Raw genomic sequence first — 16796 nt, 5'->3', positions numbered from 1 at the left:
GCGAGCGCCGTGGGAGATTGGCGCGCTTTTTGAGCCGGTTGCTATGGCAGCAGGGCGTGAGGGAATAAGTCACCTGCTTCCAGTTGCCTCACAGTGGGTTTTTTTGGGGGGGGCGGCGGTGTCGTAAGAGGAATTCGGAGAGGAAACCGCGCAAGAGGGTAAGGGAGGGGCTTGCATTGCGATCCTATGAGCCATTATTGCGCCTAAGACGGAAGCTGCGGTGTATTATTGTGTTTTGTCCCCACACAGCCATAGAGCCCTCTGGGTGACCTTGAGCCTGTCATTGTCTCGCAGCCTGCCCTACCTCACAAGGTTGTTGTGACGGAGAGGGGGGAGGCTCTTGTTGTTCTCCACCTTGAGCTCCTTGGAGGGGAGATAAATGTAATACAGTAGTACCTCAGGTTACATATGCTTCAGGTTACAGACTCCGCTAACCCAGAAATAGTGCTTCAGGTTAAGAACTTTGCTGAGAACAGAAATCGTGCTCCAGCGGCGTGGCAGCAGCAGGAGGCCCCATTATCTAAAGTGGTGCTTCAGGTTAAGAATAGTTTCAGGTTAAGAATGGACCTCCAGAACGAATTAAGTACTTAAAGTACTTAACCCGAGGTACCCCTGTAATAATAAAACGAATTATGACTCCAAAGGCCCAGCTGACTTCAATGAGGCTTGCTCGTAGCTAAATGGAAGCAAGGTTGCAGTACTGTAAAGGTAAAGGGACCCCTGACCATTAGGTCCAGTTGTGACTGACTCTGTTGTTGGGGCACTTATCTCGCTTTATTGGCCGAGGGAGCCAGTGTACAGCTTCCGGGTCATGTGGCCAGCATGACTAAGCCGCTTCTGGCGAACCAGAGCAGCGCACAGAAACACCGTTTACCTTCCCGCCAGAGCAGTACCTATTTATCTACTTGCACTTTGACATGCTTTCGAACTGCTAGGTTGGCAGGAGCAGAGACCAAGCAACGGGAGCTCACCCTGTCGCGGGGATTCGAACCACCGAGCTTCTGATTGGCAAGTCCTAGGCTCTGTGGTTTAACCCACAGTGCCACCCACGTCCCACTCGCAGTACTGTAGCATGATCCAAACCAAGAAGAAGCCCCCTTGAACTCGATAGTATGTGCTCACTAGGAAATGTGTAGGAAGGAGCGTAGCCCAGAGATACTTCAAATGGTGCAGACAGCTTTGTGGGTGTTTCTTAGAGAAGAGCTTCCCTCCTGCTATCACAACAGTGTGTGCAAAATTTTAGCAGATGATGCCTATTATATTCAAGGAATGATCAGATGCTACGATTAAAGGTGTGGAGGTTTAAAAGTTGTGAAGAAGGAATGTCAGAAGTTGCATCTTCTGTATATTAGTGCTGGACAGGTGGAAAAGTAATCTTTAAGCAGTTTACAGGGATGCAATAAATCAGAATCATAAAGCGAAACTTCAGTTAAAATGCCTGTGAGCCATGCATCCAAGCTATCGGGGCCCACCAACAGCGACTCCCTCCAAAGATATTGGTGATTGGGCAGGAATATAAGGCAGTCCTTGAAGTATCCAGGGCCTTGTAAATTAGTACAAGAGCTTTGAACCTGGCCTGGTAGTGTATTGGCAGCCAGCGCAAATTTTTTAGTAGCAGAGTTATGTTCTGGCAATGGTCTGTCCTCATTAACAGCTGCGGCATTTTATAACAGCTGGAATCCCCAGAACAGGCCCAAAGGTAGCACCACAACAGAGCACATTGCAATAATCAAGCATTGAGGTTATCAGTGGATTTGAAGTGTAGCAGGCCTTGCCCCACCCTAATTATTTAAATGCTCTTTATCGGGATCACAAAATTCCATATAGAATTTATTAATCTCCCCATCCCCAAGCACCTGTCAAAAACCTAGTTCCTCTAATTTCAGTTGTGACAACAAAACTCACAGCTGCCTCTACCAGTAGAAAGGGCATGATACTAACCATTACTATGCCTCCAAACAAAGGGGAATGAAACAGAAAAACCTCAAGCACACCAAAATCACTGGAAAGTATTGAGACTTTCTGTAGCTGCTGTGGGGTTATCTTACAAGAACAAAGTATTAGTTATCTCAGAAACAGTACTGTCTAAAAGAGAATTGATTTAACATATCTTTCTGCAGTTTTGGAGAAAATCAGCAAGTTTGCAGAGAAATACTTCTGCAAAAGAGCAGTGACCGTGTACTCTTTCCTTCAATTATCAATATTAATTAATCCTGATCAAATACCCAAATAAATATTGGTGGTAATCAGTGAACCTTCAAAGTATTCATATTGACAGTATGAACAAATTTATATACTGTGGGAAATATATGCAACAGTGAAAAAGGCCAAGTTGTTTAAAACTTGAAAAGAAAATTAACATTATAAGTCAACACAAATATGATACAGGTCAGAGTTTAATAAACCACCACATTTTCAAAGCATTCTTATGACTACCTGCTGTTTACCCTTTGAAGATGAATCTTTTATGCTTCAAAGTCAGGAAATAAGATACAATAGCAGAGGGTTTTTAAAATACTTTGGGGGATAAGAATGCTTGGCGTTTTGAATGGGTTTGTTTGTTTTGTTTTATTTGCATTGAAGAATGAGGTGTTCGTTTAAATGAAAAAATGCTTCTAGAGTGTTCTGATATGCACAATAGTATTGGTTTGTAATCACTTGCTGGTTCATTTAGGATTAATTCACACTAACCAGCAGAGGTGTTTGCTGGGAGCACATTGGTTTTGGCTCTGCAACCGTCATAAAGTGGGAAAGGAAGTGGTGGGTTTGTAAACATGCAGCAGAGACTTATTAGGAAGGTACATCCATGGCTTCTCATTTGTCCACTCGATATCACCATGACTTTGCAGCAGATATGGGGAACCTATGACCCTCCAGATCTTGTTGGACTATCATCAGCTCCAGTCAACAAGATCAAAGAGGATTAATTCAATCCTTGGGTCATGCTGCAATCCAGCACTCACAGATTGGAAACCCAGAATGAGGCAGGTTGATGCCAACCCGCACCCTGCAGTACTGCATAATTTTTTTAGGCAGCACTAATTGCCAGACACAGGCAGACCAATCTTTGACAAAGAAATCAGTGGTTTTCCAATGGCATGCCTCTGATCGAGCTGCTGCCAGCAAGAAGATAATTAAATTTCTACATATTAGTTCTCCCTTTTGGATTTCTGGGATGGATAGTATAATCATTGTTGGGCCAGGAATCTATAATATGCTCATTTACACTTGAAATTAAGCTAAAGACGGAAAGCCAAATAATTAATCTACCATGCTTTCTCTTGATACCCGAAACAGACATTGTCTGAGACCTTGGTTCTATAGACAAAGTTCTACATTGTGGGTTGTATGGAACAAGTGACTTCAGCAAACTTTTTTTAAAAAAACAACACTTCATGCACAGCATATAATTATAAGCAGGCTTCACTTCTAGGCAGTCCTAAGTGGCTAGGTAGCAGTTTTGTACTTTGGTACATGCATATTTACTGCTTGGAAATCTAAGACAATGAAGAAAGGCTGAAGGGAATGATTTTTCATTGAAATGGGAAAGAGAAGCCTAACAAGACATCTTCAGGAGGAGGAGGTAGTGAGTAAAAATACAAATCTTGCATATACCAATGATCCCCTACTGTATTTACAAGGAAAATACCTTATATTCTGACATCTGTCCCTGGTAAAACTCTCTCCCAGTACTCAAATATAAAATAGGGACTCTAGCAGACCCCCTTTAAGATTTTGAGGGGGCCTATGGGAACAGTGATCAAATGATGTAGGGGGGGGTTAAGAGGTTCACTAATAACATCCATAAACCCTATCCCTTGACTCGCCCTCCAATTTTAGCCAAATTATGGCTAAACACCACTCCCTGTTCAGGCATTGTTGAACGTTCATTTGTGGAGTTGCCTTATCATTCACTCTTGTCTTTAGCCCACAATACAGCATAAGCAATGTTATTGCAGGATATAAGTTTATTTGTTCATATAGAGTGGCTGGGGAAACCCAGCCAGATGGGTGGGGTATAAATAATAAATAAATTATTTATTATTAATAATATTATTATTTTCCAGTTTCTCTCCCATATTTGTTTATTTATTGTATTTGTTATTTGCTTTTTTTCACAAGGTGACCCAAAGCAACTTGCATTAAAACCACGTAAGGACACCCAACAAGCATTTAAAAACACAGAAAAAAACAGATCAGGACTTACTGATCCCCCCCCCCCACTAAGAGAGGCTACCCTTTGGATTAAGAGCCAAAAGCCCAGGTAAAGAAAAAAGTCTGCCTGGCACCCAAAAATTGATATGGATGCCAGTCATGCCTCTCTCAGGAGAGTGCCCTCCACAACTTAGGGGCCACCACTGAAAAGGCACAATCTCATATTTCCACCCTCCAAACCTCCCATGGAAATGTACTTGTATAGCAACTTCTGAATCTTCTGGGAGTCACAGGTAGGCAGAGTGCTTTGCACTCATGCCCAGCTTGCAGGCTTTTCACAGGCATCTTCTGGCCAGTGTGAGAACAGGATGGAGCATTGGCTTGGTCCAGCAGGCTTGTCTTGTGTTCTTCAAACATTAAAAGCTCTATATACCTAAACCTACAAATCTCTCTCTTGCTCTCTCTCCGTGTGTGTGTGCGTGCATGCGCGCACATGTAGCAACATATGCACAATGGAGCTATTATTCATCTAAAAAGAATGTCCAAACAAAGGCCGCAGTCCAGAGATAACATAAGACAATAAGGCAATAAGACAACAACTTTAAAGTTTTGTAGAGTTCTTTTTATAATCAAGCAGTATATAAATTTTATAAAATAAATATTGCAAATGAGTAGTACACCTGATAGCAGCAGCCTTTTGCCAATGACAGTGATCATTACCATCTACATCATATGACAGACTTGTGAACTTGACCCAGTGAGGAACATTAGACAGACAGACACACACACACACACACACTTATTTATCAGTTAATCACAAAATGTGAACCAGCATAAGCAAACAAAGCATCTTGGATGGTGTGCTCCATTCAAAAAAATACTTGATACAATATGAATCAGTTTTTATGTTTCCAGAAAATCCAGGGATTAGTGGTCAGCAAGCACACAACAATGTCCAGAAGTATGATTCCAACCTAGTTTGGTGTTTTTTTAACCAGGCTTTGCCTCTTGCTTCATTTCAAAAAGGAAAGTGTGACATCTTATTGAGTTTTTTACTGTAAAAAAAAGAGAAAGAATAAATAGGTAAGCTAATTTTTTCCTTGCTTCCATACAGCTCTCCTCTCTTATATATCAAAACTGAAGAACCTGTGTCTTCTAGATATTAGTGGTGGAGACCCCTCAGCTTCCCTCACCATTGACTATACTGGCTGAAGCTGAAGACAGTTGGAGTCTAACATCATATGACATGATAGGATCCTCTAGCTGCCCTATATCTATAACAGTGCAATCCTAGGTTTGCCTGTCAGAAGTTAGTCCCACTCAGACTTACTCCCAGGCAAGTGTGCACAGGATTCCAGCCTTAAGCTGCTGTTCCTTCCTATTGGAGAAGTGAAGAATGAAATGTTTCATTTTCACAGTGTGGCTCACCATCCTTAAGCACAACTCTGATATTATAGAAACCTCCCATAGTTAATATTCTGACAGGCAAACTTAGGATTGCACTGTTATAGATACAGGGCAGCTAGAGGATCCTATTATTTGCTTTGCCAGGGCAACCAATTCCTTCCTCCTACTGACCTCAACAAGCGGAGCTGTTTCTTCACCCAAGGTTCTTTGGGATTTGCGCAAGCTTTCAAGCCACCCTTAGTGTGAAATCTAGAAAGAGCAAAAAAATAACACAAACAGTTACAGTCAGCAGAATAAAGCAGAAAGGTCACATCTTCTAAGATGACAAAATCAGCATGCTGTTGTGGGAGGTCCTTTCTCAGCCCAATGTGTAGCACTGGGTTTGCTGCATACAGAGCCTATTACATGGCAGTCAATCACCATAGTATGGACTGAAGCTGTCGGCATTTTTTGTGTGTGTACAAACTAAGGTGGAAAGAGATCCTCCTGAAACCAACGAATGCACAAAAAAATAGGGGAGGTGAAGAGGAATGGAGTTGTGTCATGCATTGTTAGTGACAGCATGAAATTTTAGTGCACTTTGCATGGAAAATGTGAGACAGGAATGCTCCCCTGAGATTCTCCTGCAAGCTTTGTTGCTTGACTGTTTTCAGTTGCATTCAACTGGAAAGGCTTAAAAGCTACTAAGCGACAACAACTGAAGTTATGTACAGTGTAACTAAAGTTGTGTACACTACGGATAAGAAAGCAAAAATACTGATATCAAAAATAGATGTTAAAAATAGCTCAGCTACAAGCTCTGACCTGGGTTATGAGAAATGCCAATTTTTGTACCATCTTAGGTTTCTCAAGTTCTACAGGGTTTAAGAACTATGGGATCAAAATAATGTTTCATTGTGGCTGCTGGAAACACAGTATTTGAAGCATTTTGGAAACCTTTTTTGAGCTAAACTCCTGGATGATTGGGCATCATCCTTCATTGATACAAGTAATTGTTTCATTTTGTCAACTCACATGACAGCATTGATGTCACAGACTTCACTGGAAAGCTGTTCTGTGAATCCTTTGATAATCCGGCGAGGAAGAGGCGTCTTGGTATAGGAAAGACAGCAATCTTGGTTGCTTTGGGCTGGAGTGAGGAAGAAAAAATATACATTGATTAATTAATTTAATTCATTACTTGGGCTTTACCAGCAGCTCCCAGGGCAGATTACAATATATAGATAGATAGATAGATAGATAGATAGATAGATAGATATAGATAGATATAGATATATATAGATATAAAAAAAATTAGGCACAAAGTAACATTTTCATCTCTATCACTGCCTTTCCTAGTGCACATATTTTGGATCAGTTTGCTATCAGATAGCAAGCATTTCTAATAATGTTCTAGACTATTCTTCATTGTTGAGTGCCCAAAAATTGGTGAACTAGTACAACATCCATCATCCTAAACCAGTTTAGCCAGTGGTCAGGGAAGATGGGAAAAGTATTCCAACAGCAGATGGAGACACAAGGTTGAAGTACACTATTCCGGACTAGTCTGTCTTTCCTTCTTTCCTTCCTTCCTTCCCTTCTTTCTTTTTAAGCCATTGGGAATCCTCCTATCTTCCATCTTAATTTTCAGGGCACATACTTCAGCATCACAAGGAGTCCTGGAGCAGGAGGTATGCAGAAACACCACTTACCTTCACACATTCCCAAGAGTAGCAGCAGACCCACCAGAACAGCTAAGGGCACATTCTTCATGTTGAAGCCAGTCATCATGATCACGCTGCTGCTTATGTGCATCAAAAGAATCTGACTTCAGATGTGAGTGAACTAGCTTCAGTCAGCTTATTTATAACACCTGTTCAAGATCTCTGGCAGTTCACCTAAGGGCGTTTGTTCCGCTTTGCAATTATGGGGATTTCCCGCTTACCTACTCTAGTTAGCTGATTTTATAGCATTGTTTGAGTGCTGGTTAATTAATATAGGGATGTATGTGCAGCCAAACAGAAGAGGGAATAGATCCTTTTTGTGACATCACCATTCACTGACCAAACTCCTGAGGAGTGGTAGCTGCAGGAAATTCCCAAGTAGGAGGGGGGAAATCACGCACATTGTGTTAATTCCCTGGAATATCAAGTAGATGTTAGGGAACTGTGGAGTTTCCCCTCCTCCTTTTCCCCATCATTTTTCTACATCATTTGTATTGCCACAGCTGGGATACCAGAGACTGTCAGTGAATATTAGAAACCAATAAACAGTAGTATTCAGCTACTTTTGGGGATATGAAGGGAAAGTACAAGCTGCAGAACTGTGGCAGAGAAGGAATTAATGGCTTAGTTTATGCAAAACAGCGTGGCTGGGCTGGCATAGTGCAGAGCCATTAAGGAACCATGGGGAACCAGGTGATGCACCATTAAGGGTTGTTGACAATGCAAAAGAACCATCCTTCAGCCCCCTCCCACTCCAAGGAGTGGTCAGAGACAGGAGAATTGCCAGCTTGCCAAGGTGACAGGGGCATGATGTCACAGGAAAATTTGTGCCTTTAGAAAAGTTAAAGTTTTCTGGGAAAGAGGGGGGCAGAATTCAACGAGCTGCTGTGGAGGCAAGAAGCAGGAACAAAGAGATGGCACATAGGATGGCTCTGAATGCAGTGCCAGGTGATGGGGAAGGACTAGCTGCTCCTGAGGTGAGGATGCTGTAAATTCTGTACTCCATCTACACTCAGGTTGTAAATAAACCATATTTGACAGACACTGCCTTATTTTGCCTTGAAGAGACACAGACCCTTGTTCAGGGCCAAGACTCCTGGAATTTCGTGCACTGCTTGGCAGAGATTGGGGTGGCTTGTTAACACTGGTGTTAGAAGTGAGATCTGTGTTTCCTAGTGGAAAGGCCTAGGAGCAAAGTGTGTCTGACCTTTGTCTTCAGTGGCTTGAGAACAAAGGCAACTCTCTCCAAATGGCGATTTGCAACTGAATACCATGTGATCTAAGTTAGGCTCATAAAAGAGCCAGCTGAGATACATTACTAGTTAACTACCAACTTGTTAGGCACTTACTGGGAGCTCTTACTTAGCTTCAATGGTAATTTCCTATGTTAAACCTTAAGCAACACACATACAGAATCATTTTCCATTTCAATGTACAATTAAACAATTATTGTTGTTGTTTAGTCATGTCCAACTTTTCATGACCCCATGGACTAGAGCACGCCAGGCACTCCTGTTTTCCACTGCCTCCCGCAGTTTGGTCAAACTCATGTTAGTAGCTTCATGAACACTGTCCAACCATCTTGTCCTCTGTTGTCCCCTTCTCCTTGTGCCCAACATCTTTACCAACATCAGCGTCTTTTCCAGGGTGGCCAAAGTATTGGAGCCTCAGCTTCAGGATCTGTCCTTCCAGTGAGCACTCAGGGCTGATTTCCTTCAGAATGGATAGGTTTGATCTTCTTGCAGTCCATAGGACTCTCAAGAGTCTCCTACAGCACCATAATTCAAAAGCATCAATTCTTTAGTGACCAGTCTTCTTTATGGTCCAGCTCTCACTTCCATTACATCACTACTGGGAAAACCATAGCTTTAAGATGCTGTCTAGGTTTGTCATCGCTTTTCTCCCAAGAAGCAGGTGTCTTTTAATTTCGTGACTGCTGTCACCATCTGCAGTGATCATGGAGCCCAAGAAAGTAAAATCTCTCACTGCCTCCATTTTTTTCCCTTTCTATTTGCCAGGAGGTGATGGGACCAGTGGCCATGATCTTAGTTTTTTTATGTAGAACTTCAGACCATATTTTGCACTCTCCTCTTTCACCCTCATTAAGAGGTTATTTAATTCCCCAAAACTTTCTGCCATCAAAGTTGTGTCATCTGCATATCTGAGGTTGTTGATATTTCTTCCGGCAATCTTAATTCTGGCTTGGGATTCATCCAGTCCAGCCTTTCGCACGATGAATTCTGCATATAAGTTAAATAAGCAGGGAGACAATATACAGCCTTGTCATACTGCTTTCCCAATTTTGAACCAATCAGTTGTTCCATATCCAGTTCTAACTTTAGCTTCTTATCCCACATAGAGACAGATGAGGTGATCAGGCACTCCCATTTCTTTAAGAACTTGCCATAGTTTGCTGTGGTTGACACAGTCAAAGGTTTTTGCGTAGTCAATGAAGCAGAAGTAGATGTTTTTCTGGAACTCTCTAGCTCTCTCCATAATCCAGCGCATGTTTGCAATTTGGTCTCTGGTTCCTCTGCCCCTTTGAAATCCAGCTGGGAGTTCTCAGTCCATATACTGCTTAAGCCTTCCTTGTAGAATTTTAAGCATAACCTTGCTTGCATGTGAAATGAGCACAATTGTGCGGTAGTTGGAGCATTCTTTGACACTGCCCTTCTTTGGGATTGGGATGTAACACTGATCTTCTCCTATTCTCTGGCCACTGCTGGGTTTTGTTTTTGTTTTGTTTTTGTCCATGGAGTTTTCTTGGCAGGGATACTGGAGTGGCTTGCCGGTTCCTGCTCCAGGTGGATCACATTTAGTCAAAACTCTCCACTATGACTTGTCCGTCTTGGGTGGCCCTGCATGGCATAGCTCATAGCTTCTCTGAGTTATTTAAGCCCCTTCGCTAGGACAAGGCAGTGATCTAACATTAATGCCCTTCCCAATTCACAGTACATTTCAATGTTCCTTAATACGTATGTTTTAAACCATCTGTAAAATGAAAATAAGGTTGGAGCATAAGTGCAATGCTGCAATGCAGAAGGCTCCTTCATGGACTCCTGCATTATAGACTTCACTCAGTGGTGGGCAAACAAGTACAGCTCCCTCTGCAGAACTTAATGCCCAGGCAGATTAGTATGGGAAGTTGTATGGAGAGCCTGAGTGGTGTAGTGGTTAAGAGCGGTAGACTCGTAATCTGGGGAACTGGGTTCGTGTCTCCGCTCCTCCACATGCAGCTGCTGGGTGACCTTGGGCTAGTCATACTTCTCTGAAGTCTCTCAGCTCCACTCACCTCACAGAGTGTTTGTTGTGGGGGAGGAAGGGAAAGGAGAATGTTAGCCGCTTTGAGACTCCTTCGGGTAGTGATAAAGCGGGATATCAAATCCAAACTCTTCTTCTTCTTCTTTCAGATATTTCGGGCTCAATTCATTTTGGGATTTATATGTCAGCATAAGCACCTTAAATCAGGCCTTGAAGATAATAGCCAACCAGTGCAGTTCTTTCAAAACTTGTGTTATATATCACTGCCCCACAGGTTCTACAAGCACCCTGAGTGCTGTACTTTGTACTAGTTGCAACCTCCAAACCCTCTTCAAGGACACCCTATGTAGAAGTTACCACAGTATGGATTACTGTGGTCAGATAATCTCTGTCCAGGAGTGGCCATAGCTGGTAAAAGAGCCATAGCTAGGAAATAACACTCCTCACCACTGAAAATACCTGGGCGTCCAGTGACAGATGGTTCTAGGACTACCCAAGCTCCTACCCACTCCTTCAAGGGAAGTGCAAGCCCTTCTAAAATAAGAAGGAAGTTACAAATCAGTTATAACTTTGTTTAATTAACAAATAAAATTCCCAACCCTGATTATGCCCTGAGATTATTGTTTCGGCCACCAAACAAGCCTTGTACTCCAGGGAACTTCCATCTTATGCTACAAGATTGTCAGGGCATGGAGTGTTCGTTTGGAAACCCCCAGTGTAAATAAATGCAAACCAAGGCAGAATATTCCATTCAATCACCCAGGGTTCTTTTTTATTTAATCCCCCTAGTTATAAAGGGAAGAATAGGTGGAGAGAAGTTCACCTTTTCCTCAGCCTCTCATAGAAATCCAACTTCCCCTTTCTTCAACCAAGCTACCCCATGGTTCCAAAGATCTCCTGCACCTTTTTCATAACAAAAGCACACATACAGTTGACATTACTTTGGCCCAGAGAGACAACTATGTGCATTATTCAGACTTTAACTGATTTGTTCAGACATTCTCTATTTTCAAACTTAAATACCTAGACCTTCCAAATTAGTCACCTCTTAGATCTGCTGTAATATGGATATTCCAGTCTCCTCTCAGAAGCCACAGAAGAACAAAGGCTAAACAAATTTAGGGGTTGAGATCTATTGGTGTTTTGGCCCTCACTACTAGACAAACAACTCAGACTCTCAGCTCAATTTCTGCCAAAGGCTTTAATGCGTAAATCAGAACTGCACATAGGCAAGGTACATGGCTAAGTGCAAGTTAGGACGTTCATTCAATGAGTTACACACCCCTTGAACCTTTCTTTTGAAGAACAGGGCAAGCACAACTTCTAGCACAGCAAACAGCCATAGTCCCAGGACTAGTCATGTAAATGGGCACTCCTTCAAGTGAGTTTGGCCATGTTCTCGACAATGGGCATGCCAGCTCAGCTTCCAGTTTACTCTCAATCACTTCCCTGGTTCCACACTGACTGGAGGAGGTATGTGGTTTGGAGTATCCAATGACACAGGGGCAGAGCACTCCTCTGTCAATCTGCTTGGTCCCTCCTCTGGGTCCAGCTCTCCACCCTCTCGACTGCTGGCCATCTTCCTGGACTCACACATTTCTTGGCATCCCAGTTTCACATCCCTCCTAGGAACCTTCCCATGGTCATCCAGTGTTGGCTCCCTAAGCTCCCATTCCTCCTCAGGATATAACCATCCCCTCCATGATATCTCCACAGAGCTCCTGGCAATATTTATTATCATTATTATTATTATTATTAGTAGTAGTAGTATTAATCCAATGTAGCTCTAAGTAACTTGTTCTGTCAGTGCAAAGATTTATCCTTGAGCAGCTGAATTTTCCTCCTCTCCTCTACCCATGCACCCCTAACTCTGTTCAGGGGGACAGACTGTTCTCCAAACCCTTTAGAACAGATTTGAGGAGGGTGAAGTGGGCACAAGGGGGAAGTGGGAACATCCCATTGCACAAGCATACATCACTGTGCTGATGAGACAGACTTGTTGAATACCGTCCATTGTTATCTCTGTGGGAAATATATTTTATATTTGCTTACACAATTGCAAAGGGTTTCTTATCATTACTGATTTCCTTTTCATTACATGACCTTACAGGTGCTTTACTATCTTGAATGGTTTATTTGTGAACATTTTTGGCGGCAGCACAGAAGACTTGAAGCCACAGGCTAAAGTCAACTGATTCCTCTGATTCTGGAGTAGGTCAGATGTACAGCTTGTATAAAATTGGCCAGGCTCCATTTCTCTCCACCCACAAAAAGGTGGGGGATTTTTTTTGTTTTGCCTAAAGAAAGGAAGGATGGAGCCAATGAGAGTCAAATGCATTTTATTCATTCTGTAGATTTCCTGCATTTACAATGCAATGTAACCTTACGTCAATTTCTGTTGCCACACTCAAAGCTATTATAAAAGAAAGAAGTGGGGGAGGGGAAACTCTTTAGCAAAGCAGAGACAAGGAAGAAAGAATTGCAAATTGGAAGGGAACAGTCCAGAGCGTAACTTCCAATTGCGAGGGCTGTACTGCACAAAGCAGAGGAGGAAGCTGTTCCTCCAATAAAGCCAAACTGGAGAGAAGACACACGAAACATGCTGTTGTGTGTTGATGTAATTTGGAACAGGTCCAGCTCCCTCAAATTCTCCTCTGTGTCTTTTCAAAGGGCCTTGTCATGTCATGCTGGAAAGCTTAATCCCTAGCACTGTAATGGGTTGGCTTAACACAGCGTACTTCACAAATCCTCTCTCAGAATTTCCTCTACAGCAGAGCCAACATTTCTCGGAAGACATTTTTCTAAGGTTTTTCTTTAGCTTCTCTTCCACCACCCCTGAAAAAGAAGGCCACTTTGCTGAATCCTCTCGATGTTCTTTACCAGTTTAACCTCCACCTCCACCCTCGTGGCTGACATTTCTCCCCACAATGCCCATGAATGAAGATACAGTGGTACCTCGGGTTAAGTACTTAATTCATTCCGGAGGTCTGTTCTTAACCTGAAACTGTTCTTAACCTGAAGCACTACTTTAGCTAATGGGGTCTCCTGCTGCCGCCGCACCGCTGGAGCACGATTTCTGTTCTCATCCTGAAGCAAAGTTCTTAACCCGAGGTAATATTTCAGGGTTAGCGGAATCTGTAACCTGAAGCATATGTAACCTGAAGCGTATGTAACCCGAGGTACCACTGTAAATACGGAGCACTGTGGAGAATGCAAAATGGAGGCCAAGCTGCCAATGCAGTGCTGCAGCAGAACAAAACATATATATATATATATATATATCAGGTGATCACCTAAATGGCAGTCATGCCTCAGGATTCTCCCCTTGTTCCAGGAGGAGGCTGGTCCAGTAGAATGAATGCGGTACAACCCAGCCCCACTTGCCTGCTTTCTTACAGCTATTCCAGGGCAGTGGTGGTGGCTATCAGTTTCCCCTTCCTTAGTCTTATTGTTGCAGGAAGGGGGGATAGGGACAAAACTAGAATTTGTTGGCTCTTCCTCCAACTGTCATTGTTTCTGGTGCCACCTGCTGTTGGCCTCCCTGCCTTGCACCCTACCAGTCCCAGTTGGCACTAGTCACTACTGCTTGTACCTTGCTGCGGTTAGCAAGTTGCCAAATAGCTGCCTTCTAGCAAAATTTGGCCCTGGAAAACCACACAAGCCAAGTTTCACACAAATAATAAAATAGGAAGGCAGGGGGTGGGGGGACTTCCAAGCAAATGCCAGTATATGAAATATTCACCACAGGTCTAATCTTAACATGTCCCTGCCCAAACCAAGGCTTTAGGCTATGCAGTGTGGTTGACTCGTCTGTCCCTTCAGTGCCAGGAACTCCTCCCACATCTCATTGCATAATTCAGGAAACATTTATCTGATACTCTGTGGGGCTGTGCAGCAACGCAGCTGTGCTTGTGTTAGGAAACGTTTTCCTTCTCTGCTGCTCACCAACAGCTGTAAAATGACAAGTACTCCAACTTCCATCATGACCCAAGGTCAGGAATGATGGGAGTCAGTCCAGCAATATCTGGGGCACCCAAAGCTTCCTGTCCCTGAATGGAATCCTGATGTGCATGACAGGGACAAATCTGTGTTTCACCAAACTACCTAACAACCACTCTTGATATACGTACTAGCCAGTGAATGAAATCACTTTCCAGAAACAAAACGTGGGAGCTTTATTCACACAAAAGGTGAGAAAATTAGACATCCATATAACAGAAGAACTACATTTGAGGATATTTGTCACACTATTCGGTGACAATCTAGAAAGGTTGATAGATGGAGTTCTCTATTGCAAGCCTTACTCTTTTGCTATGGCATACTTATCCTATCTTAGTTATATTCTCATATTTACAGAAAGCAAGATAAGGCAACTACAAGAGGTTTAACCTGTGTGAGCTCTCATTAATTTTAACGCTTTGGAAAATAGCCAGTAATTAGCTATCGTCATAGAGAATTCTGTTCATTATTGCTTCCTTTCACGGCAGTTGACCCCATTCATTCTTTTGTCTCTTCACAGTTGTGTCTCTTATGTTCCCAGGGTTGCCCGTCCTTTTCCTGTGCGTGGTTTAATGAGGTGGGTGGTAGAGATGTGTTGGAGATGCCCTTTCTCAATCCGTTTGTCATAGTTGATACTGGAAATCTATGAAACCAATTTGTCCTCATTCAGGAAGACTACAAAGTTGCATAATCAGAGTATGGCTCCCTAGAAAAGTGTGTTTGGAAGTACAGTGGTATCTCGGGTTAAGAACTTAATTCGTTCCAGAGGTCCGTTCCTAACCTGAAACTGTTCTTAACCAGAAGTACCACGTTAGCTAATGGGGCCTCCCACTGCCACTGCGCCACCAGAGCATGATTTCTGTTCCCATCCTGAAGCAATGTTCTTAACCTGAGGTACTATTTCTGGGTTGGTGGAGTCTGTAACCTGAAGTGTATGTAACCTGAAGCGTATATAACCCAAGGTACCACTGTAATAACCAAAATGGTCTCTGGTTTGGAGCTTGTCAAAGGGAAAGTGACCATCCAAGACTCAACCATTTCTCTTTCTCTTATCCCAGACCATCAACCAAGCAGACCAGGGCTGCTGGGAACTGAAGCCCAACATTCCTCAGCCTTGCCTTATATTAATGGCCCACATTTGTTACTTTAAAGCAATAAGGGTCCAGAGCCTCTTTGAGACATGATCGGATCTTTGCAGTTTTAAAACATTTAAAGCAGTCATGTGTGTGCATGAATCAGGCTGGGGGTGTGCTGCTGGAAGAGGGTACCTTCTTCCCTTCTGTTGCTTTCCTGATGTGAATAGCCATAAAAACTTGTCCAGCAAGTGAGATAGTGGCCTGTGCATGCCCTCAGCTGCAGAAACCAGGCAGATGGAGCCTTTTCTGCGGATGTTTCCTTCTCTCTGCTGTTTATCCATAAAAATGGTTGTGTTCAGGTGTTCTAAACTGGGCTGAATCTGCAGATTCCCCAAACTCACTCAGCACTATCAGGATCTTCCAGGGGCCTGATAGCTAAATAGGGTCTATTGCCAGCCCTTCTGCCACTGCACCATAGCTGTCAAGTGTCCCTTATTTGAAGGGACAGTCCCTTATTCCAGGGCCATGTCCCGCTGCTGTCCCTTATTGATGGATGTCCCTTAAATGTCCCTTAAATGATGTCCCTTAAATTTCAAAGGAAGCAGCTCCTCTCCCTCCCTTCCTGCCAGCCAGGGAGGAGGGAGGCTCCAACTGTGTTGCTTGGCTGTGTGGTCACCCAATAAGAAGTCTAAGAACGACTGGGGGGTGGAGCTTGCATGTCTTGTGTGTGGCTAGTTAATGCAAGCTGAGGGGTTTTTTGAATGCTGGACGCCATTTTGTTGCACGTGCTGCTGCAAACTTTGCAGTGCAAAGCCGGGCCGGGGATCCATCTTAAGTTGAGGCTGCATAAGCCTTGTGGTACATGTGATTCAGATTCTATTCAGTTGAACCTCTGGTTACAAAGTTGGTTGGACAGTGTTCTCAAAGCTACCAGCATGAGTTTGACCAGACTGCAGGAGGACAGGAAGACTAGAGTGGCTGGAACAGGTAAGGCTGCAGGTCCCTTATTTTGGCTGCTGGTCCCTTATTTTCAAATCTGTAAGTTGACAGCTATGCATTGCACCTCTGTCTGGTGATGACCCTCTCACCATCAGAGTGGCAACAACACTACTGCAGCTTCCTGCCACCACCAGTTAGGTAAATCACCCTCCTGCCCCACAGATGAGTGTTACCCTTTTGTCCTTTGTGGGGGGTG

At 43.3% G+C, this 16796-nt stretch overlaps 2 protein-coding genes across 3 annotated transcripts in view; one reads left to right on the top strand and one right to left on the bottom strand.

Annotated features, from left to right (window-relative positions):
* The first annotated feature begins 1 nt into the window (after position 1).
* The window catches only part of SLC19A3 (solute carrier family 19 member 3), a 38055-nt gene continuing 21260 nt past the window's right edge, over positions 2-16796 (top strand). Inside the window, exon 1 of one of the 2 annotated variants that reach the window (XM_083738695.1) lies at positions 2-158. The gene's annotated coding sequence lies outside the window, so the exon portion shown is untranslated. The remainder of the gene's footprint in view (positions 159-16796) is intronic. The other variant, XM_083738698.1, reaches the window with a different exon arrangement.
* Positions 4756-8830, bottom strand: CCL20 (C-C motif chemokine ligand 20). Its single transcript, XM_083738700.1, has 4 exons — positions 7254-8830; positions 6577-6691; positions 5734-5811; positions 4756-5210 (listed from the first exon to the last, which is right to left on the bottom strand). The coding sequence occupies exons 1-4, from the start codon at positions 7354-7356 to the stop codon at positions 5174-5176; spliced, it is 333 nt and encodes a 110-aa protein (XP_083594826.1). The 5' UTR covers positions 7357-8830; the 3' UTR covers positions 4756-5173.

The sequence above is a fragment of the Podarcis gaigeae genome, assembly GCF_964106915.1.
Source record: "Podarcis gaigeae genome assembly, chromosome: 5".
NCBI classification, from domain to species: Eukaryota; Metazoa; Chordata; class Lepidosauria; order Squamata; family Lacertidae; genus Podarcis; species Podarcis gaigeae.
Note: the sequence above shows the minus strand (reverse complement) of the source record. Positions and strands in the feature narration are given on the sequence as shown.

Coding starts and splice junctions, on each gene's coding strand:
- CCL20 (XM_083738700.1), bottom strand. CDS start 7,356: ATGCACATAAGCAGCAGCGTGATCATGATGACTGGCTTCAACATGAAG. Junction 6,692..7,253: donor ACTCTTGGGAATGTGTGAAG/GTAAGTGGTGTT, acceptor TCCTCACTCCAG/CCCAAAGCAACCAAGATTGC. Junction 5,812..6,576: donor TGTGACATCAATGCTGTCAT/GTGAGTTGACAA, acceptor TGCTCTTTCTAG/ATTTCACACTAAGGGTGGCT.